The sequence below is a fragment of the Chiloscyllium plagiosum genome, chromosome 32 (assembly GCF_004010195.1).
Source record: "Chiloscyllium plagiosum isolate BGI_BamShark_2017 chromosome 32, ASM401019v2, whole genome shotgun sequence".
Taxonomy (NCBI): domain Eukaryota; kingdom Metazoa; phylum Chordata; class Chondrichthyes; order Orectolobiformes; family Hemiscylliidae; genus Chiloscyllium; species Chiloscyllium plagiosum.
In genome coordinates this window covers 38,345,661-38,367,479 of record NC_057741.1, presented here as the reverse complement: position 1 = coordinate 38,367,479, position 21,819 = coordinate 38,345,661, and the positions used below count along the sequence as shown (strand labels likewise).

General features: G+C 43.9%; 1 protein-coding gene across 1 annotated transcript in view; it reads right to left on the bottom strand.

Annotated features, from left to right (window-relative positions):
* The window catches only part of dapp1 (dual adaptor of phosphotyrosine and 3-phosphoinositides), a 66,379-nt gene that overhangs the window by 12,070 nt on the left and 32,490 nt on the right, over positions 1-21,819 (bottom strand). The window contains exon 2 of the mRNA XM_043674462.1: positions 2,130-2,252. Within this exon, the coding sequence (XP_043530397.1) occupies positions 2,130-2,252 (123 nt within the window). The remainder of the gene's footprint in view (positions 1-2,129; positions 2,253-21,819) is intronic.

The following is a 21,819-nucleotide window of genomic DNA, read 5'->3' as shown; positions in this document are numbered from 1 at the left end:
AACCCGGGTCTCTGGCGCTGTGAGGCAGCAGTGCTAACCACTGTGCCACCGTGCCACCCTAAATTCATTGGATTTCCCAGCCGTACAAAAATGTGTAAATATCCCTTCTCCTGGCATCCAGGTGTGTCCATTGTGTTCCACCTGCAAGCAAAGCCTTCCGGGATCTCTCAGGCTGCCTGTGTGTGTGTGTGTGTGTGTGTGGTATTGGTTCCAATGGGAAAGGAGCCTGCCCTTAGGGTGTTGGAACTGCAGTGCTAATCTGGGCTGGGAGCTCACTGTGAAAAGCTATTTTACGGAGTGTATTCTCTGGTCTAGGAAGGGGCTTGGCCATGTCTGGTTTTTATATTAGCCTGTATGGTCAAGACTGAAGCACTCTGGGTACTTTCTGTATTTGTTGGCAGGGATGATTTCTGTGTTTTGCAAGATTAGAGTGGTGCTGGAAAATCAGAGCAGGTCAGGCAGCACCAAAGGAGCAGGAAAATCGACTTTTGGGGAAGAGCCCTTCATCCGGACCACTCTAATCTTGACTCTGATCTCCAGCATCTGCAGTACCCACTTTCGCCTTCTGTGTTTTTTATGATGCCATGCTGTGGGTGAGCAGGGTGGCAGATCTTTTTCCCACACTAACGAATGGCATATACTGGTCTGACTTGTCTGTCATATGTCTTATATTCTTGTCCTGGACATAGCAGATATAGAGAAGTCATTTTCCCTGGGTAGGGAGACTCAAACCAGGGGACACGGTTTCGGGATGCAGGGCAGACCATTTAGCACTGAGAGGAGGAAACATTTCTTCACTCAAGGGTAGTGAACTGGTAGGCTTCTCGACCACTATCCTTAAAAATGAAGAGTACAGACATTTCCAAGGTTTACTGTTTTCCTTGATTTCTGACATTTTTGCCTCTCAAAATCCACACTACGTCCTATCTCCCCTGCCACACAACCTCCCCCTATAATTCACTGGGGCCTCACAGTTTGGCCCTTGATAGGTGTCAGAGTGACCAGAGTGTTCAGCTCCATTGCTGAAACCCTCCACTTGTTCTACTTGCCGTATCGGCATTGACCACCATTCCCGCTGGCACTGTCACACAGTATAGAAACAGGGCCTTCGGCCCACCATGTTGGTGAGGAGTTATCAGCCTCCAAATGGTTGGCAACTCCATGAGGCAGACAGAAGACCCGCCTCCGTTATGGCTGTGGCCCAAAAAATGGACAAGTTGACTAAATGGAGGCAGAGTTTCCCTGTGACATTTAGGCTGGGGTGTTGAAAGCCCACCCTCAGTGTAAGGTCCTTCTCTACAACCCAACAACTGTATTTTGGAAAAGCAAAGCAGAGCAGGACTTATACACATAATGGTCAGGTCCTGGGGAGTGTTGCTGAACAAAGAGACCTTGGAGTGCAGGTTCATAGCTCCTTGAAAGTGGAATTGCAGGTAGACAGGATAATGAAGAAGGTGTTTGGTATGTTTTCCTTTATTGGTCAGAGTACTGAGCATAGGAGTTGGGAAGTCATGTTGCAGCTGTACAGGACATTACTTCGGCCACTTTTGGAATATTGCGTGCAATTCTGGTCTCCTTCCTATCGGAAGGATGTCATGAAACCTGAAAGGGTTCAGGAAGGATTTCCAAGGATGTTGCCAGGGTTGGAGGATTTGAGCTATAGCAAGAGGCTGAACAAGTTGGGGCTGTTTTCCCTGGAGCATCGGAGGCTGAGGGGTGACCTGAAAGAGATTTATAAAATCATGAGAGGCCTGGATGGGATAAATAGACAAGGTCGTTTCCCTGGGGTCGGGGAGTCCAGAACTAGAGGGCATACCATTAGGGTAATAGCAGAAAGATATAAAACCGACTAAAGGGGCAACTTTTTCACACAGAGGGTGGTGCACGTATGGAATGAACTGCCAGAGGAAGTGGTGGAGGCTGTTACATTACAGCATTTAAAAAGGCAAGTGGATACGTATATGAATAAGAAGAGTTTAGAGGGATAGGGGCCAAGTGCTGACAAATGAGACTAGATTAGGTTGAATATCTGGTCAGCATGGACGAGTTGGACCAAAGGATCTGTTTCCGTGCTGTACATCTCTAGGACTCTATGACTCTAACTGCGCACCCACGGCAGATACACTTACCTCACTGACAATGCATAGAACGTCAGCCCATCATGACTCTTTCTCAGAAGGTAACTCCCATCCTTCCCATTGGAAAGGAGAATGGCCTCAGCAGCGTGTCGAGAGAGATCGTAGTGGTACCAACTGGTAAAAGAGAGTGACAGAACATTCTCATTACAGATCAGACAAGTTGGGAACATCAAGTGCACATTTCCCTCATAATCATCAATAAACAAAGTGAACCTCTCCAAAATCCTGGACTGAGTGAACTCACTAACAGAAGATTAATAGGGACATTACTCATATTTTGCTGTGCAAAGCTTCGACCAACTACATGATGGTCACAGACAAAGTTGGCAGTTCAGTTTACAGCTCCAGAATTTTAGGAAGGTTGTTTTTATTAGGAATGTGAGATTTCCTGGCAAGTCCCAGTGTATATTACCCATCCTTCCTTGGTAAGATGGTTGCAAGATGTCTTCTTGAATGGCTACATTCCAAGACTTTATGATGCGAGTACCCACAGCGTAGATGAGGGTAATGCAGGATTTTCACTCAGTGGCAGTGATGGAGCAGTGACAATGATTCTTATCAGCAAAGCCTATATCCCAGGGAACGAAAAGAAGAAACATATTTTTCGTCCCCCTTACACATTGCTGATCAAGTGAAAATGTTTCCACAACCAGTTTTATTTACTGCTTAAAAATTTGCCTTAACTTTATCACACACTTAATATAGGAAAATGTCCCAAAACTTGCTTTATGGAAAGATCATCAGACAAAGAATTAGATCACGTCAAAGAGGGTGGGGGTCAGTGTGGGAAGGGGTAAAAAAGAAAATTCAAACATCATAGCTATTGCTTTTCCAAATTCCATTAGAGGCCATTATTGGAATAACTTTCCTTTCCACATCACTGACAATTAATATATTCTTAAAATTCAATGCATTTGTCAATAGATTGTGTTTATTACCTTGTGGTTAGGGTTTACTTTGTGGTTTTAAAGATACTTACCCTCTCAATGCTGCCTACCTCACCCTCAAAGCTTTGCCAGTAATCACCAAAAATCATGCGGTTGCCTGAGTTCTGGTCTGAGGATCTATTTGGCTATTTCATCATTCACCATCTGGTCAGTTCTGAACTGAGTATAACCAGAGAGTTGGCTGATACAGCAGTCTAAAGTCAACTCATTCATTCCCATCCATTTAACCAATAATCAGCCCAACTTACTGCAGTAAAGCAAAACAAAATTTGTACAGCACCTTTAACAATAGCAAAGCATGAGGATGGTGGTGGATACACAGAGTCAAACCGAAATACATTTGGAAGGCTGGGTTGGAGGAGAGAATGAGGAGAAATACTTATGAATCACTCATTATATCATCTATTGATCATGTATTGAGAGGTTTTCAGTCTAATTGGTCAGTTGCACTTGTACTTGTACTTTTTTTTGTTATTTTTCCTTTTTAATCAAAATAAAAACAAAGTTCTTGTACTATTATCTGTAAATGCTGGCAGCTCCGATGGATTATTTCCACAATTCCACTTCTCACCAACTTGTGTTAATAAAACAGCTCCTGGCACTTTACTGGAGCAACACATGAACAAAACCTGGTGCCATGATGCATGGGCGATATTCACTTGGTCCATTTAAGACAAGATTCTAAAGTGGGCGGGGGGGAGTGGAGAGGTTTCGAAATTGGAGTCACCGGATTCGGATAGGACCAAAGGTGGAGCAGCGGAGTTCAGGGACACACAGATCTTGGAGAGCTGTGGGGCTGGAGGGAAGAGGGGTTTGCAAACAAGGGTAAGAACGTTAAACATGAGGCATTGCAGAAGCCAACATAGTTCAGAGAGCACTAAGGGGTGATGGCTGAAGGGCACTTGATGTTGCTGGATTCCGAACAGCAACAACATTCCAATAATTCAGTCGATACACATGGATCAAACTTTCATTTTGTTCCTTGCAGCACCACTAATAGTCTCTAAAGGAGTCTTAGAACATAGAACATAGAATATAAAACACTACAGCGCAGAACAGGCTCTTCGGCCCTCAATGTTGCGCCGACCTGTGAACTATTCTCAGCTCGTCCCCCTACACTATCCCATCATCATCCATGTGCTTATCTAAGGATTGTTTAAATCTCCCTAATGTGGCTGAGTTGACTACATTAGCAGGTAGGGCATTTCACGCCCTTACCACTCTCTGCATAAAGAACCTGCCTCTGCCATCTGTCTTAAATCTATCACCCCTCAATTTGTAGTTATGCCCCCTCGTACACGCTGACATCATCCTAGGAAAAAGACTTTCACTGTCTACCCTATAAAATCCTCTTGTATGTATCTTCTCACCCTTCCTGTTCCCACACCATCTTCCTCTCTGCTCAAATTATTAAATTGCTCCTCAGTTTAATGAGGCTCCCCGTGTGATAGACAGTCACAGATTATTAAGCACATGACAGTAGCTGTTACTGAAAGGAATTAAACACACAACTAACAAATGCCCTGATAGAATATTTCAAAGTGGTCTCAATGGTCAGATGTCCCCACTTGCTTTGCTTCTGTCAGAGAGTTAATGCGGAGAAAAGGGAAGTTGATTCTAGTTTGAGCAAAAAGACATTTCGGAAACGGAAAGACAAAGATTACTGAAGTTTCAGGATGATGTCAAACAGTTTAGATCAAGAGAAAGTTTAGATCGAGATCAGTGATAGTGTCAGAAGGCTCCTCAGTAACTGAAAGTGTTGAGAATCAGTTGCCTCCCAGCATCTCCCTTAACTCCTCCATCGTGGCTAAATTCTTAGATTGTGAATCTGACAGACTGTACTGCATTTCTCCAACTAAATAATGAGACAGCTCAAGCTCCTTGTTCCGACCCTGCACTCAGCCTCCATTCAGTAGGTACTGATTCCTTTCTCCTCCTGGACACAGTCTGACATTAAACCAGTATATTCACTGTTTTTTGTCATATGTAACCCCAGGATGAGGTCCAGACCACATATCCACATCAATGCTCAGATAAACAGTTTCACCCTCCATTACATTGACCAGTTTTATCTGTGTCTCAATTCATCCATTGCTGAAACTCTCATCCATACCTGTGATACCTTTACATGTGAATATTCCAACCTGTTCCTGCTGGTCTCCCACTTTCTGTCCCTCGTAAACTCAGCGTTGTCCAAAACACTGCTCCTCATGCCCCATCTCGCATAAAATCCTGTTCAACCAGTGTCCTTCATACAGTGACCTACATTGGGTCAAGGTTAAACAGCTAGGAGAAAGTGAGGACTGCAGATGCTGGAGATCAGAGCTGAAAAATGTGTTGCTGGAAAAGCGCAGCAGGTCAAGGCAGCATCCAAGGAGCAGGAGAATCGACGTTTCGGGCGAAGGGCTTATGCCCGAAACATCGATTCTCCTGCTCCTTGGATGCTGCCTGACCTGCTGCACTTTTCCAGCAACACATTTTTCAGCTCAAGGTTAAACAGCAGCAATTTTAAAATTCTTACCCTTGTTTTCAAGTATCTCTATCACCCTATCTCTGTAATTCCCTCCAGCCTCACCCATTTCCTCAGCTCTCTGAACTTCTCCAATGATAGCCTCCTGTACATCCCCAATTCAGCCCTAAACTCTGGAATGCTCTCACTATTCCTCTCTGCTTCTTTACCCATCTCTCCTCTTTGAAGATGCTCCTCAAATTCTACTTTGTTCACCAAGCCCTCAACCATCATTCCTCCTATCACTTGTGTGATTTGTATCTAACTTTACAATTTAGGACATTTCATTTTTCAATTGCTCTTTTGATAGTATTGCATTTGAGTATTGCTGAAAAAAAAATCACATTTTGTCACGGGTGTTTGGTTTTGTACACGTTAGCACCATTGTATTGGCATTCTTGTGAATTGTCCTGATGAGTACAAGATAAAAGTCTTTGACAAAATATGCCTTTTCTCAGCAATGCACATTTTATGATATTTCAGGCCCTATTTAAATACAACTTATTGATGTGAAGTAATCAAAACTATGAAGGCCCACACAGCCCACACGTATATTAGAATAAACAAACCTTGTGGGCAGGGTGGCATGACATGGTGTTGCCTTGAGAGATGACTTCATGATGACATCTCAGCTCAAGGACTAGCAAAACAATGGGAAATGGTCCTTGGAGCTCTCTGGGAAACACTGTCAGAGCCCTTTCATTTCAAGGTTGCAAATTTCATCACCTTGGATTTTACAGAGGAAACTTGTTAAATTAATCACTTCATAGTTTAACTATAAATACACTAACTGTTTAAACTACATGTAGATTCACAAGGAAAGGCAGCTGGGCACTTTACGGCCTTCCAAACTCAATACCAAGTTCAACAATTTCAGATCATAACCACTGTCTCCATTTCACCATGGCCAGGAGCAACCTGTCATAATTCTGTTATTCATCTTACATTTGCTGCTTTCCATCCAACCACAAACCTGCCCAGTCACCACCTCTCACTAGCTACTGTCCTTGTACAACTGTCATATTTTCCCATTCTAATCAAAGGTGACAGACTTTTAAAAAATCTGTTTTTCTTGCTCTCTCCACAATTGCTGGCAAATGGGACAAGGTTAATTTAGGATATCTGGTCAGCATGGATGAGTCAGACTTGAAGGGTCTATTTCTGTACTGTATGTCTCTATGACTCTATGCTGCCTGTCCTTCAGTGATTCACCAGCCCTTTCCTGGTTTAAATATTCTATATTTCCAAAACACAAGGCAAAGTAAGTCAGTAAAGTTACCATTGCCCCAGAGGGCCATAGCGCTGTTCTGGGATTAGAGAGATGACTGGTGGGGGCTAAGCCCTCAGGCAAGGGAGAGGTTGAGGAGGAAGGAACTTCATGGTAACCTCAGCCAGCGTGGGGATTGAAGCTATGCAATCAATATCACTCTGCAGCACAAACCAGCCGTCCAGCCAATTCATCTACCCGACCCCCACTGCATAGTAGCTGCTTGTAATCTAAGGTAATGCTGTTGAACAGTTGTACAATACTGTTGTTAGCTAGCAAGTCTTAAAGTTTGTTAGTTAAAAATCACTCGGTTCCTGAATCAGACAGAGATGATTCTTGGGAATCCACTAACAAGTACTTAGTGCAAAAGCCCACATGCTCACCAGATAATTCACACACCTCAACTGGATCTAAGACTGATCTGGTCTCACAGAATTTTAAAATGCTTTCCCCCTGTTCCCACTCTTTTGTTTCAATTCTTATCCTGGTGCAGTTGTGTTTCACTAGTCTTCATCCTCCTTTCTTCTGAAAGCTACTTCCTAAGTTTTTTTTAAATTCACCTCATCAGTTAAATCATTATGCTGAAGCCAGTGACAGAAATTCACAAACTGTCATCTCACAAATTGCAGAAGTATTACTTTTCTGTCAGTTTGTATTATCTCTGATTCATAGGAATCTTTTGTAATATATGCCAGTCTGGAAAAATCACACAAAACGTTTCAGATGCTGTGTGTGCACTTCCAGTGAAAACTCCAAACTCCTGTGATCTTGTTACAAATTAGTTACAGCACTGTTTAGACCAATAGGATAATCAAATGTTTGTTGGATGGACATCAATGAAGAAGTTACTGGACACTGTTAACATCACAAAATAAGTATAAAGTGAAATCAATAGCATTACTTCTGCTAATAGCTGAGCCAGAGATTCCTCACTTACAGACCTGTTATTAGATATTTACATTTTTATTCCATATTTATGTTTTCCGCACTCACAGTCTCTGGATGCAGCTAAAGAAGATTACTTCTGTACTGAGTGCAGTTCTCTCTGGTTTACCAGCTCAGCTAATTCTTCCACCACTCCCAACGCAGAACTCAGGCATACTACAGAGATTCACCATTTGAGGATTTTTAAAGGATGGATAATTTGGCACAAAACTCTCGTTTTGGACAAAACTCTCGTTCCTAAAGAAGGGCTTATGCCCGAAACGTCGATTCTCCTGTTCCTTGGATGCTGCCTGACCTGCTGCGCTTTTCCAGCAACACATTTTCAGCTCTGATCTCCAGCATCTGCAGTCCTCACTTTCTCCACAAAACTCTCTTCCCCTTAGTTGTCTTTAATCAACTCAACAAGAATCAACCTCACGTTTTCACATGAGGAGCATATACAGCAGAAAATGTCATGACAAGTACATTTACAATTCAGTTGTGCAAACTAATAAATAATTCAGCATAAAACCACCCTTTGTTTTAAATTCAGGACTTACTACCGAAGTCTCTTCGAATTCAATTTTAAACTTTCTCTGCACTATTTCCACATCTCACAGCCATGAACTACAAATGAAAACTAAATTAATACAGGAAAGGGGCCTGGTCTGATCCAGCACCCAGAGGAAAAAGCCAGCAAAACAAATGTCATCAACAACCAAAAAATCCACAAGTTTAAAGTAAAAGCACGTGTAAAACAAGAAGAGGAATCTCCAATTTCTAGCTAAACTAATCGATTCAAGGCAAAATCATTTAGATCAATTTTAAAACCCAGGAGTAGAGCAGTACATTTTTACTGCCACAGATGGTTTGTGAGACTGTGTAACTGATCAGTGGAAACTGCAGTGAATTTTCACTGAGTTTAGAATCTTGGAATAGGATCAAGAAAGTCACCGCACAATGACAAACTCATCAACCAGAACTGGTTCCTTTTCATTAATTCACAAGATATGGGCATCATTGGAAAAAAGAGAGTTTATTGTCCATCACCAACCTTGGGAAGGTTTCTGTACATTCTTTTCTAAACTACTTTAGTGCAATTAAATAATCAAACTGGAAATAAATTTGCAACAAACATTTCCCCAGGTTATTCGTGACTATGATTATTTATAGCAAGTGGAGCAGGCGACTGGGTGGGGTGGTGTTGGGGGGAGCAGGGGGTGGGGGGGTGGTCGCTGATTATCACAAACGTCTGTTACCAACCTCAGATCAGAAGACTCCAACAGCTGGATTTGGTCGTACTATCGTCTAAGCGTGTCTGTTCAGGCAAAACCTCAAGCAGATAAGATATGAAACAGGCAGAACTGGCCCCAAGCTCATTGACTTGTACAATATGGTAACAGAAAGAGGAAGCTGATTGAATCATTTAAATACTACGTGATGAGACGAAGCAGAGAGTAGTGTGCGTGTGTGTGTGTGTGTGTATGGCGAGGGGGAGGGATGGGGAGCTGGGAATGCTGGCTAGAGGAATGAGGCCTGTCACTTATGGAGCAAACCTTAAAAAGCTACAGCCTCCCCCCCACCGAGACCCCAACACTCCATTAGACCCAGTGGTTAAGAAATGATCTGGTAGAACACACAATTATGAAGAATTGTGGTCTAGTAAATGATGATTGGGATGTTTCCACTTGTCAGCAGTTTCATAACTCATAATGAACTCATAGGGCAAAGATTTTTATATTTGTTCACTCATGGGATGTGGGTCAGGATTTATTGCTCATAATCAAATGCAGTGAGGGATAAGGGGCTTGCTTAACTGCGACTGCTTGATTAGTACCATATCCACAAGCATCCACTCCCTCCAACAACGCTCTGTAGCAGCAGTGTGTACTCTCTATAAGACGCACTGCAGAAATGCACCGAAGATCCTCAGACAGCACCTTCCAAACCCACAACCATGTACATCTAGAAAGATAAGGGCAGCAGATATATGGGAACACCACCCCATGCAAATTCCGCTCCAAGCCACTCACCATCCTGACTTGGAAATATATCGCCGTTCCTTCAGTGTCACTGGGTCAGAATCCTGGAATTCCCTCCCTAAGGGCATTGTGGGTCTACCTACAACACATGGATTGCAGCGGGTCAAGAAGGCAGCTCACCACCTTCTCAAGGGGCAACTAGGGACGGGCAATAAATGCTGGGCCAGTGATGTCCAAATGCCATAAAAAAAGTAAAAATGCAGTAGCTTTGCTCAGCCATTTCATGGGGCATTTCAAGCTGAAGCACATTGTTGGGGGTCTGGAGTCACATGGAGATCGGACCTGGTAAGGATGGCAAAATTCCTTCGCTAAAGCAAGATTAATGTCCCAGATGACCTTTCAATGACAATCCAGCAGCTTCACAATGATCATTACCGGAGTAGCTTTTTATTTTCAGATTCTGGTGGGATTCAAAGACTTGTCTCAGATCAAGAGCCACTCCCTAAATTGGAAGCAGGGACCAGGGATTTTCCCAGTTCTTGTCTAATTGCTGGGGCCAACCTGTTCGATAGTGATCAGGAGCCAACAAGCAGCACTTTGGTGAGTTTATTTTTACTTTAGGCACCCTCGGGACGGAGGCGTCCACTGGATCGAGGTTTGCTGTGGACTGGATCCCACTGTGAGGCGATCAGGTTTTGTCCTTTAGTTCCTCTTCTCCCTATGAGCTAACAATCACATGGGTGGGTGTGTCAGGGTCATACGGGGCAGCAATGGGTGTGGAAGGCAAGTACAAGGGATTGGCTTTCAGGGACTACCCTGCCCTTACCTGTCATCCAGGGCAACTGTGCCCAGATTGGGGCAATTGGAGACCCCTCTACGCAAACCCAGGAGGCAGGTCACCCTGATTTCTACGTGAAGAAACTAATCATCTTTCTCACCTGCTGGCCAAGCAGGTAATCAGGAAAGTAGCACCTTGAGGCCCTAAAGTGACCACTAATTGTACGGTTAAGGGCCTTAACTGTTTGGTGGATCAAGCACTTACCTCTGGACCTTCTTGCTCAGCATGTTATAATAAGAGGAGGGGAACAGGTTTATGGGCGGCACAGTGGCACAGTGGTTAGCACTGCTGCCTCACAATGCCAGAGACCCGGGTTCATTTCCCGCCCCAGGCAACTGTCTGTGTGGAGTTTGCACGTTCTCCCCGTGTCTGCATGGGTTTCCTCCGGGTGCTCCGGTTTCCTCCCACAGTCCAAAAATGTGCAGGTTAGGTGAACTGGCCATGCTAAATTGCCCGCAGTGTTAGGTGAAGGGGTAAATGTAGAGGAATGGGTCTGGGTGGGTTGCTCTTCGGAGGGTTGGTGTGGATTAGTTGGGCCGAATGGTCTGTTTCCACACTGTATGTAATCTAAGTAATCTTCTGTCCAGGGACAACTCACCCCATAATTTCCCTTTTGGAGGCAGACATTCCACACAGTCAGTGGTTAGAATTCACAACTTCCATTTCTACGGTGTCTTTCATAACTTCCATTTCACAGAAAAAACAGTTGGTCATTCAGGCCTTTTCAGCCTGTTCTGACATTGTAAGTCATGGCTGATTATGTGCATCAATGCCATACCCCTACTCTATCCTCATGTCACCTGACGTCATTCGAAAGCTACTGATCCCTGCTTTGATTGTCCTCAATGACTGAGCTTCCACATCCCTCTGGGACAGAGAATTTCTTTCAATTTGGTACTGGGTAATGAACCCGGCCGGGTCTTAGATTTGGAGGTAGGTGATAGTGACCACAATTTGGTTATGTTTACTTTAGTGATTGAAAAGGATAGATATATAGCGCAGGGCAAGAGTTATAGCTGGGGGAAAGGCAATTACGATGTAGTTAGGCAAGATTTAAGATACATAGGATGGGGAAGGAAACTGCAGGGGATGGGCACAATTGAAATGTGGGGTTTGTTCAAGGAACAGCTACTGTGGGTCCTTGAGAAGTATATACCAGTCAAGCAGGGAGGAAGTTGTCGAGCGCAGGAGCCGTGGTTTACTAAGGGAGTTGAATCTCCTGTCAAGGGGAAGAAGAAGACTTATGTTAGGATGGGATGTGAAGGATCAGTTAGGGCGATTGAGAGTTCCAAGTTAGCCAGAGAAGACCTAAAGAGAAAGCTAAGAAGAGCAAGGAGAGGACATGAGAAGTCATTGGTAGATAGGATCAAGGAATACCCTAAGGCTTTCTGTAGGTATGTCAGGAATAACAGAATGACTAGAGTAAGGATTACAGTCAAGCAAGGATAGTAGTGGGAAGTTATGCATGGAGTCAGAGGAGATAGGGGAAGTGCTAAATGAATATTTTTTGTCAGCATTCACACTAGAAAAAGACAATGTTGTTGAGGAGAATACTGATGGGATTGACATTCACAAGGAGGAGGTATTAGCAATTCTGGAAAGTGTGAAAATAGATACGTCGCCTGGGCCAGATAGGATTTATCCTAGGATTCTCTGAGAAACCAGGGAGGAGATTGTAGAGTCTTTAGCTTTGATCTTTATGTCATTGTCTACAGGAATAGTGCCAGAAGACTGGAGGATAGCAAATGTTGTTCCTTTGTTCAAGAAGGGGAGTAGAGACAACCCTGTGAGCCTTACTTTGATTGTGGGTAAAGTGTTGGAAAAGGTTATAAGAGATAGGATTTGTAATCATCTAGAAAGGAATACGTTGATTAGGGGATAGTCAACATGGCTTTGTGAAGGGTAGGTTGTGCCTCACAAACCTTATTGAGTTCTTTGAGAAGGTGACCAAACAAGGTGGATGAGGGTAAAGTGGTTGATGTGGTGTATATGGATTTCAGTAAGGCGTTTGATAAGGTTCCCCACGGTAGGCTATTGTACAAAATACGGAGGCATGGGATTGAGGGTGATTTAGTGGTTTAGATCAGAAGTTGGCTACCTGAAAGAAGACAAAGGGTGGTGGTTGACGGGAAATGTTCATCCTGGAGTTCAGTTACCAGTGGTGTACCACAAGGATCTGTTTTGGATCCACTGCTGTTTGTCATTTTTATAAATGACCTGGATGAGGGCATAGAAGGATGGATTAGTAAACTTGCGGATGACACTAAGGTTGGTGGAGTTGTGGATAGTGACGAAGGATGTTGTAGGCTACAGTGAGACATAGATAAGCTGCAGAGCTGGGCTGAGAGGTGGCAAATGGAGTTTAATGGGGAAAAGTGTGAGGTGATTCACTTTGGAAGGAGTAACAGGAATGCAGAGCCCTGGGCTAATGCTAAGATTCTTGGTAGTGTAGATGAGCAGAGAGATCTTGGTGTCAATAAACATAGATCCCTGAAAGTTGCCTCCCAGGTTGATAGGAGAAAGTGAGGACTGCAGATGGTGGAGATCAGAATTGAGAGTGTGGTACTGGAAAAGCACAGCAGGTCAGGCAGCATCCGAGGAGCCGGAGAATCGACATTTTGGGCATAAGCCCTTCATCAGGATTCTGAAAAGTGCTCATGCCCGAAACATTGATTCTACTGCTTCTGACCTGCTGTACTCTTCCAGGACTGCAACCTCCACCCAGGTTGATAGGGTTGTTAAGAAAACATACAGTGTGTTAGCTTTTATTAGTAGAGAGATTGAGTTTCGGAACCATGAGGTCATGTTGCAGCTGTACAAAACTCTGGTGTGGCAGCACTCAGAATATTGTGTACAGTTCTGGTCACCGCATTACAGGAAGGGTGTGGAAGCTTTGGAAAGGGTTCAAAGGTGATTTACTAGGATGTTGCCTGAGATGGAGGGAAGATCTTATGAGGGAAGTCTGAGGGACTTGAGGCTGTTTTCATAAGAGAGAAGAAGGTTGAGAGGTGACTTCATTGAGACATAGAAGATAATCAGAGGGTTAGGTAGGGTGGACAGGGAGAGCCTTTTTCCTCGGATGGCAATGGCTAGCACATAGCTCTAAATTGAGGCTTGATAGATATAGGGCAGATATCAGAGATCGTTTCTTTACTCAGAGTAGTACGGGTGTGGAACGCACTGCCTGCAACAGTAGTAGACTCGCCAACTTTAAGGACATTTAAATGGTCATTGGGTAGGCAGATGGACGAGAATGGAATAGTGTAGGTTAGATGAGCTTCAGATTGGTTCCACAGTTAGGCGCAACATCGAGGGCCGAAGGGCCTGTAATGTTCTGCGTTCTATGTTCTATGTCACTCTCAGTACAAGAGCAATCAGTGATAATAACTTGAAACAAGAAGGAATTAGATCTAGCCTTGGAAAGAAGAATTGTTAAAAGATATGGAAATCACGAGAGTGGAGCTGGTCCAGGCGACTCAGACAAAAATAAATACTGCCACAGGCTTGAAGTTTCATGCTTGCACATTCCACAATTCCATGCTGTGGTTTTTCCCTCCAAGACCCAGATTTAAATCCTTCTTTGGTAAATCTGATGATAATTCCTTCTCTCTTTACCGCTCTACCCCTCTCTCTCACTGACCATTAGGGTCCATTAATGTTGGGCAATTCTCAAATTGCCCAGAGTTTGGCAAACATCATTGAGTCTTTAGAATTGCCAACTCTCTCCACAACTGCTCTGGAGCCACCAAGAATTAAAATCTGCAGGACACTGAATTCTCAGGAAGGTCAATGAGGCGAGAGACCAGTTGGTGAAACCTCCAGGAAGGCAGTTGGTAAGGCTAAGAGCATGTCACACAGCTGCAGGAAAGAGTAAAGCTGTAGTTGGTCTCTGCGAGAAGAGAAGTAACATTGATGCAACATGGAGCTAAACCAACCCTAACTAGAAGAGCACTCTCCACACCCGAACTGGTAACATTTACCTCAAAGGCTTGACGCTCCAACCCTTAAAAAGCACAATAATTACTTGGGGGGTAGATCCAAAAGAAGTGGATAATAAGAATAAGGCCAGATTAAATTGATATTTTAATTTGCATTATAAACTTTGTGCCAGTGTTAGGAGAAGAACTTAATAGTTATTTTTTCACTCAAACTAACTCAGTCAATTGCAACAAAACGATTTCCTTCCTGCCACTCATTTAATCTTTTCAAAGCATTCAACTCAGATGTCTGAAGGCACTTGCCTCATGACCTGCCCTCATATTTCCTGACACCAGTAGCTATTGCCCCAATCTGAACTTGCTCTTTTGCAGTGCAGACAACTCGATATCTCCTCAAGAGAGACAGGGGATGTGTGCCATGGAACTGGAACAAGTTGCATTAAGACACGACTGACCCTGGATGGAAAGGCTCCAAGCTATTTGACTCTGACCCCCCGACACTGTGCCCAAGAAGTTAAAAATCACACAACACCAGGTTATAGTCCAACAGGTTTAATTGGAAGCACACTAGCTTTCGGAGCGCTCTCCTTCACCAGGTGGTTGTGTGATTTTTAATTTTGCACGCCCCAGTCCAACTCCGGCATCTCCAAACCCAAAAAAGAAGACAGCCGAGTTCCATTTGGCAACAGACAGACTTTCCTTCAGTTTACACACTTTTGGAATATAGGTGTCAAAGATTTAAGTCAAGGAAAACAAAAAACAATGGATAAAAATTAAGGCACAAATCAGCTATATGCCCTCAGAATTATCTAAAGCGCTTCACAGCTCATGAAGTGCTTTTGAAATGTAAATCACATTTGAAACGTAGAAAACACAGGTAAATGTGCAGAGCAAGCTCCCACAAGCAGCAATGCAATAATGACCAGATTACTTGCTCTTATTGATATTGGCTGGAGGATAACTATCCGTTAGGTCACCACAAAGAACTCATTTTCACCCACCCTGCCCTCCCATTCAATCATAGCACCATGAGATCTTCCAGGTCCATCCAAGACTAGATGAGGCATCAGTTAAAAATCTCACTGGAAAGTAGCACCTCTGACAATGTGGCACTCCCTCAGCTTAGATTGTGCGCTCAGGTCTCTAAAACAGAGCTTGAACCTACAACTGACTGATTCTCATTGAGCACTCCCCACTGTACCAAAAAAATAACAAATGCTTCAGCAAAACCTTAATCGGTTATTATGCGTCATGTCGTGGAGATAGTTTGCCAGTATACCTTTACCATCATTCTGATACCATCACTCTACTATAGAAAGACCTCATACCCCACCCTACCTCAGATAATTTGAAGCATGACATTTTACTGCAAGCATGCTCCTCTGTAGTAATTCGACGTTTCGGGCACAGGCCCTTCTTCAGGGCCTGTGCCCGAAACGTCGAATCTCCTGTTCCCTGGATGCTGCCTAACCTGCTGTGCTGTTCCAGCAATAAAGTTTCAACTTTGATCTCCAGCATCTGCAGACCTCACTTTCTCCTCTGTAGTAATTTCATAGTTCCACAACAATGAGCAAAGGGGACAAGCTGAAGAGCAGATTCCATTACATTCAGTGAATAATGGTACAACTTTAAAAATCTTCATTTATGGGATCACGTGCATCACTGGCTAGCCCAGCAGCTATTGTCCATCTCTAATTGCCCAGAGGGCAGTTAAGAATCAATCACATTCTGGAGTCACACGTAGGCCAGACCAGGTGAGGACGGCAGTTTCCTTCCCCAAAGGACATTAGGGATCTGGATGCAAGTTTGCTCGCTGAGCTTGAAGGTTTGTTTTCAGACATTTCGTCACCATACCAGGTAACATCATCAGTGAGCCTCTGGTGAAGCACTGGTGGTATGGACCGCTTTTTATTTACATGTTTAGGTTTCCTTGTGTTGGTGACAGCATTTCCTGTGGTCATGTCATTTCCTGTTCTTTTTCTCAGGGAGTGGTAAATGGGATCCAAGTCAACGTGTTTGTTGGTAGAGTTCCCGATGGAATGCCATGCTTCTAGGAATTTTCGTGCATGTCTCTGTTTGGCTTGTCCTAGGATGGATGTGTTGTCCCAGTCAAAATAGTGTACTTCCTCAACTGTATGTAAAGATACTAGTGAGAGAGGGTCATGTCTTTTTTTGGCTAGTTGGTGTTCATGTAACCTGGTGGCTAGTTTCCTGCCTGTTTGTCCAATGTACTGTTTGTTACCGTCCTTGCAAGGTAAATTACATTAATTTTGCTTGTTGTCGTCTCAAAACACGCGGGAACCAGATGGGTTTTTTCCCTGACAATGATCAATGGATTCATGATCATCATTAGGTTCTTCATTCCAGATTTTTTATTGAATTCAAATTCCACCATCAGCCATGGATTCAAACCCAGAACCCAGAACGTTATCCCCCATCTCTGGATTAATACACTAGACCATTGTGTCGCCAACTGACTTGCATACTGAGCATCAGATCATTAAATATAACTCCACACTTTGATACCTCCTCTGCCTTCATCTATGTTGGGTTTCAAGGTGGTAATATTGTCCCATTTACAAACATAGGAATTAGGAGATGTAGGCCACTCAGTCCCTCATATTTGTTCTGCTATTCAATAAGATCGTGACTGATCTGATGTGGCCTCAAATCCGCGTTTCCACCTAACTCTGATTCTCACATTAGTCAAAAAACAATTTAGGGGAGAGTGAGGACTGCAGATGCTGAAGATCAGAGTCGAGAGTGTGGTGCTGGAAAAGCACAGCAGGTCAGGCAGCATCCAAAGAGCAGAAGAATCAACGTTTCGGGCATAAGCCCTTCATCAGGAATGAGGCATGTAGCCCAATGGGGCTGAGAGATAAATTGGAGAGGGGTGGGTTTGGGGGGAAGGTAGCTGAAAGTGCGATAGGGAGATGAAGGTGGGGGTGAAAGTGATAGGTCAGAGAGGAGGGTGGAGCAGGTAGGTGGGAAGGAAGATGGACAGGTAGGACAGGTCAAAAGAGTGGTGCTGAGTTGCAAGGTTGGACTTGGCATAAGTTGGACTTGGCATAAGTTGGGGGGAGGAGAAATGAGGAAGCTGGGGAAATCATGGACCTGACAAGGCAGTTGCAGAGAGAATGGTCTCTCCAAAATGCTGATAGGGGTGGGGAGGGAAATATATCCCTGGTGGATGGGTCTGTTTGAGTGTGGCGGAAGTGGCGGAGGTTGATGCAATGTACCTGGAGGTTGGTGGGGTGGAAAGCGAGGACCAGGGAGGTTCTGTCCTTGTTTTGTTGGGAGGGGTGGGGTTCAAAGGTAGAAGTGCAGGAAGTGGAGGAGATGCACTTGAAGGCATTGTTGACCACGTGGGAGGGGAAATTGCAATCTTTGAATCAATTTAGCACAACTTAAAGAAAATTCAATGATCCTATTGGAGACAAAAGATCACACGAATGGCAAGAAGCAGTCAAATGTGTCATCTTGATTAGAGACAAAAAAAACTGTAGATGCTGGAATAATCTAGCATGAGTCCTGAAGGAGTTTCAAAAAAATAGACACGAGCATCAAAAGCTCTTGTTATTTTTCTTAACAAGAGACAAACAATCAAGTTTGCATGGGCAGATTCTCCCGAAATATATTAATGAAAACTCTACATTCATCAGGTTCAAGTTTGGCTATGTTTAAATTCCAGAGCTTTGTGGTAATCTCACTGGAATAGTAATCTAGTTGGTGCAGGCTAATGCCCAAATAACACAGTTTCAAATCCTACCACGGGAGCTGGCAGAATTTAAATTCAATGAATACATCCCCTGTTGTTTGCCATTTATATAAGATTAGATTCCCTACAGTGTGGAAACAGGCCCTTCGGCCCAACCAGTCCACACCGACCCTCAGAAGAGTAACTCACCCAGACCCATCTCCCTCAGACTAATGCACCTAACACTATGGGCAATTTACCATGGCCAATTCACCCGATTTAGAAAGCATGTTAGTAAGTTTGCAGATGACACCAAAATTGGTGGAATAGTGGACTGTGAAGGAGGTTTCTAAGACTACAAAGGGATGATGATCAATTGGGCCAATTGGCTGAGGAGTAGCAGACGGATTTTGTTTTGATAAATGCTAGGTATTACATTTTGGTCAAACAAACAAGGGCAGGACTTATACAGGTAATGATAGGGCCCTGGGTAGTGTTGTCAAACAGCGAGACCCAGGGGTTCAGATACATAATTCTTTGAAATTTACATCACAGGTAGACAGGGTGGTTAAGGTGTTTGGCACACTTGCCTTCATTGCTCAGACCATTGAGTGGAGGAGTTGGGACATCATGTTGTGGTTATACAGGACATTGGTGGAGCCTCTTCTGGAGAGCTGTGAGCAGTCCTGGTTACCCTGCTAGGTAAAAACAAGGACTGCAGATGCTGGAAAACAAATTCTAGATTAGAGTGGTGCTGGAAAAGCACAGCAGGTCAGGCAGCATCTGAGCAGCAGGAAAATCAACATTTCGGGCAAAAGCCTTTCATCAGGAACAGAGGCAGAGTGGCTGCACGGTGGAGAGTTACCCTCCTGCAAGAAGGATATTATTAAATTGGAGAGGGTTCAGAAAAGATTTACCAGGATATTGGCAGGAATGGGGATGGTTTGAGTTATAAGGAAAGACTGGATAGACTGCGACCTTTTTCACAAGTGTAGCAGGTTGAGGAGTGGTTTATAAGATTGTGAGGGGCATACATAAGGTGAATAGCAAAGGTCTTTTCCCTGGATTGGGCAAGTGCAAAACTCAGGGGCATATTTTAAAGGCAAGAGGAGAAAGATTTAAAAGGGACCTGAGAGGCAACTTTTTCACACAGAGGTTGGCTCGTATTTGGGATGAACTGCCAGAGGAAGTGATAGATGCAGGTACGGTTACAACATTTAGAATACATTTGGACAGGTACATGAATTGGAAACATTTAAAGGGATATTCACCAAAAACAGGCAAATGAGCTTGATTAGTTTGGGAAGATTGGTCGGCACATACAAGTTGGGCTGAAGGGCCTGTTTCCATGCTGTGTGACTCTATGACTCTATCTGAAGTATAAAGTTAGCTAGTGGGTTATGGGAAGGTTTGTAGCTCAGGGTGAGGTTCTGGATGTAGGTTTGCTCGCTGAGCTGGGAGGTTCGTTTTCAGACGTTTTGTCACCATACTAGGTAACATCATCAGTGAGCCTCTGGTGAAGCACTGGTGTTAGTGACCCGCTTTGCATTTATGTATTTAGGTTTCCTAAACCCTACATCTAAACACTTAAATAGAAAGAGGGTCACTAACATGAGTGCTTCACCCGAGGCTCACTGACGATGTTATCTAGTATGGTGATGAAACGTCTGAAAATGAACCTTCCAGCTCAGCTAGCAAACTTACACCCAGAATAAAGCTAGTCTCAGCAATGATGACAATGACAAATATTGTCAATTATCATGAAAACCCTGTATGGTTCATTAATGTCCTTTAGGAAAGTAAATGTGTCGTTTTTACCCAATTTGGTGACACCAGACCAACAGCAATATGGTTGACTCTTAACCACCTTCTGAAAGACACTAGAGATGTACAGCATGGAAACAGACCCTTCGGTCCAACCTGTCCATGCCAACCAGACATCCCAACCCAATCTAGTCCCACCTGCCAGCACCCAGCCCATATCCCTCCAAACCCTTCCTATTGCATGAAAAAGTTGCCCCTTAGATCTCTTTTATATCTTTCCCCTCTCACCCTAAACCTATGCCCTCTAGTTCAGAACTCCCACTCCCAAGGAAAAGACTTTGCCGATTTACCCTATCCATGCATGCCCCTCATAATTTTGTAAACTTCTATAAGATCATCCCTCAGCCTCCGACGCTCCCGGGAAAACAGCCCCAGCCTGTTCAGCCTCTCCCTATAGCTCAAACCCTCCAACCCTGGCAACATCCTTGTAAATCATTTCTGAACCCTTTCAAGTTCCACAACATCTTTCCGATAGGAAGGAGACCAGAATTGCACGCAATATTCCAACAGTGGCCTAACCAATGACCTGTACAACCGCAACATGACCTCCCAACTCCTGTTGAGAAATATATTAAACACGATTGAATGGAGGATCAGACTTGACGAGTCAGACGGTCTAATTATGATCATATCTGTGTTAGAATCCTGTTAATTACTGCCACTGAAAATTGACTCTCCTTCCTTCAGCCTTCAACCTACTCCTCTCTCTCTCTCTCACACACACACACACAATCCAAATCTTTATTTCCTTCTCTTTCTATACATCATTTGACATTGAATCAAATTTACATTTCCTTCACAGTCTCATGCATTAATTTCTCGAGAGACAGTACTGAGGAGATTCAGTATGTTGTTCTCACGGGGGAGAGGGGCCAGCAAGAGGTAATTGTCCACATTGGAACCAATGATATAGGAAGGGAAAAGGTTGAGAGTCTGAAGGGAGATTACAGACAGTACTGAGGAGATTCAGTATGTTGTTCTCACGGGGGAGAGGGGCCAGCAAGAGGTAATTGTCCACATTGGAACCAATGATATAGGAAGGGAAAAGGTTGAGAGTCTGAAGGGAGATTACAGAAAGTTAGGCAGGAATTTAAAAAGGAGGTCCTCAAGGGTAGTAATATCTGGATTACTCCCGGTGCTACGAGCTGGTGAGGGCAGGAGTAGGAGGATAGAGCAGATGAATGCATGGCTGAGGAGCTGGTGTATGGGAGAAGGATTCACATTTTTGGACCATTGGAATCTCTTTTGGGGTAGAAATGACCTGTACAAGAAGGATGGATTGCACCTAAATTGGAAGGGGACTAATATACTGGCAGGGAAATTTGCTAGGGCTGCTTGGGAGGATTTAAACTAGTAGGGTGGGGGGGATGGGACCCAGGGAGATAGTGAGGAAAGAGATCGATCTGAGACTGATACAGCTGAGAACAGAAGCGAATCAAACAGTCAGGGCAGGCAGGGACAAGGTAGGACTAATAAATTAAACTGCATTTATTTCAATGCAAGGGGCCTAACAGGGAAGGCAGATGAACTCAGGGCATGGTTAGGAACATGGGACTGGGATATCATAGCAATTACAGAAACATGGCCCAGGGATGGGCAGGACTGGCAGCTTAATGTTCCAGGATACAAACACTACAGGAAGGATAGAAAGGGAGGCAAGAGAGGAGGGGAGTGACATTTTTGATAAGGGATAGCATTACAGCGGTGCTGAGGGAGGAAATTCCCAGAAATACATCCAGAGAAGTTATTTGGGTG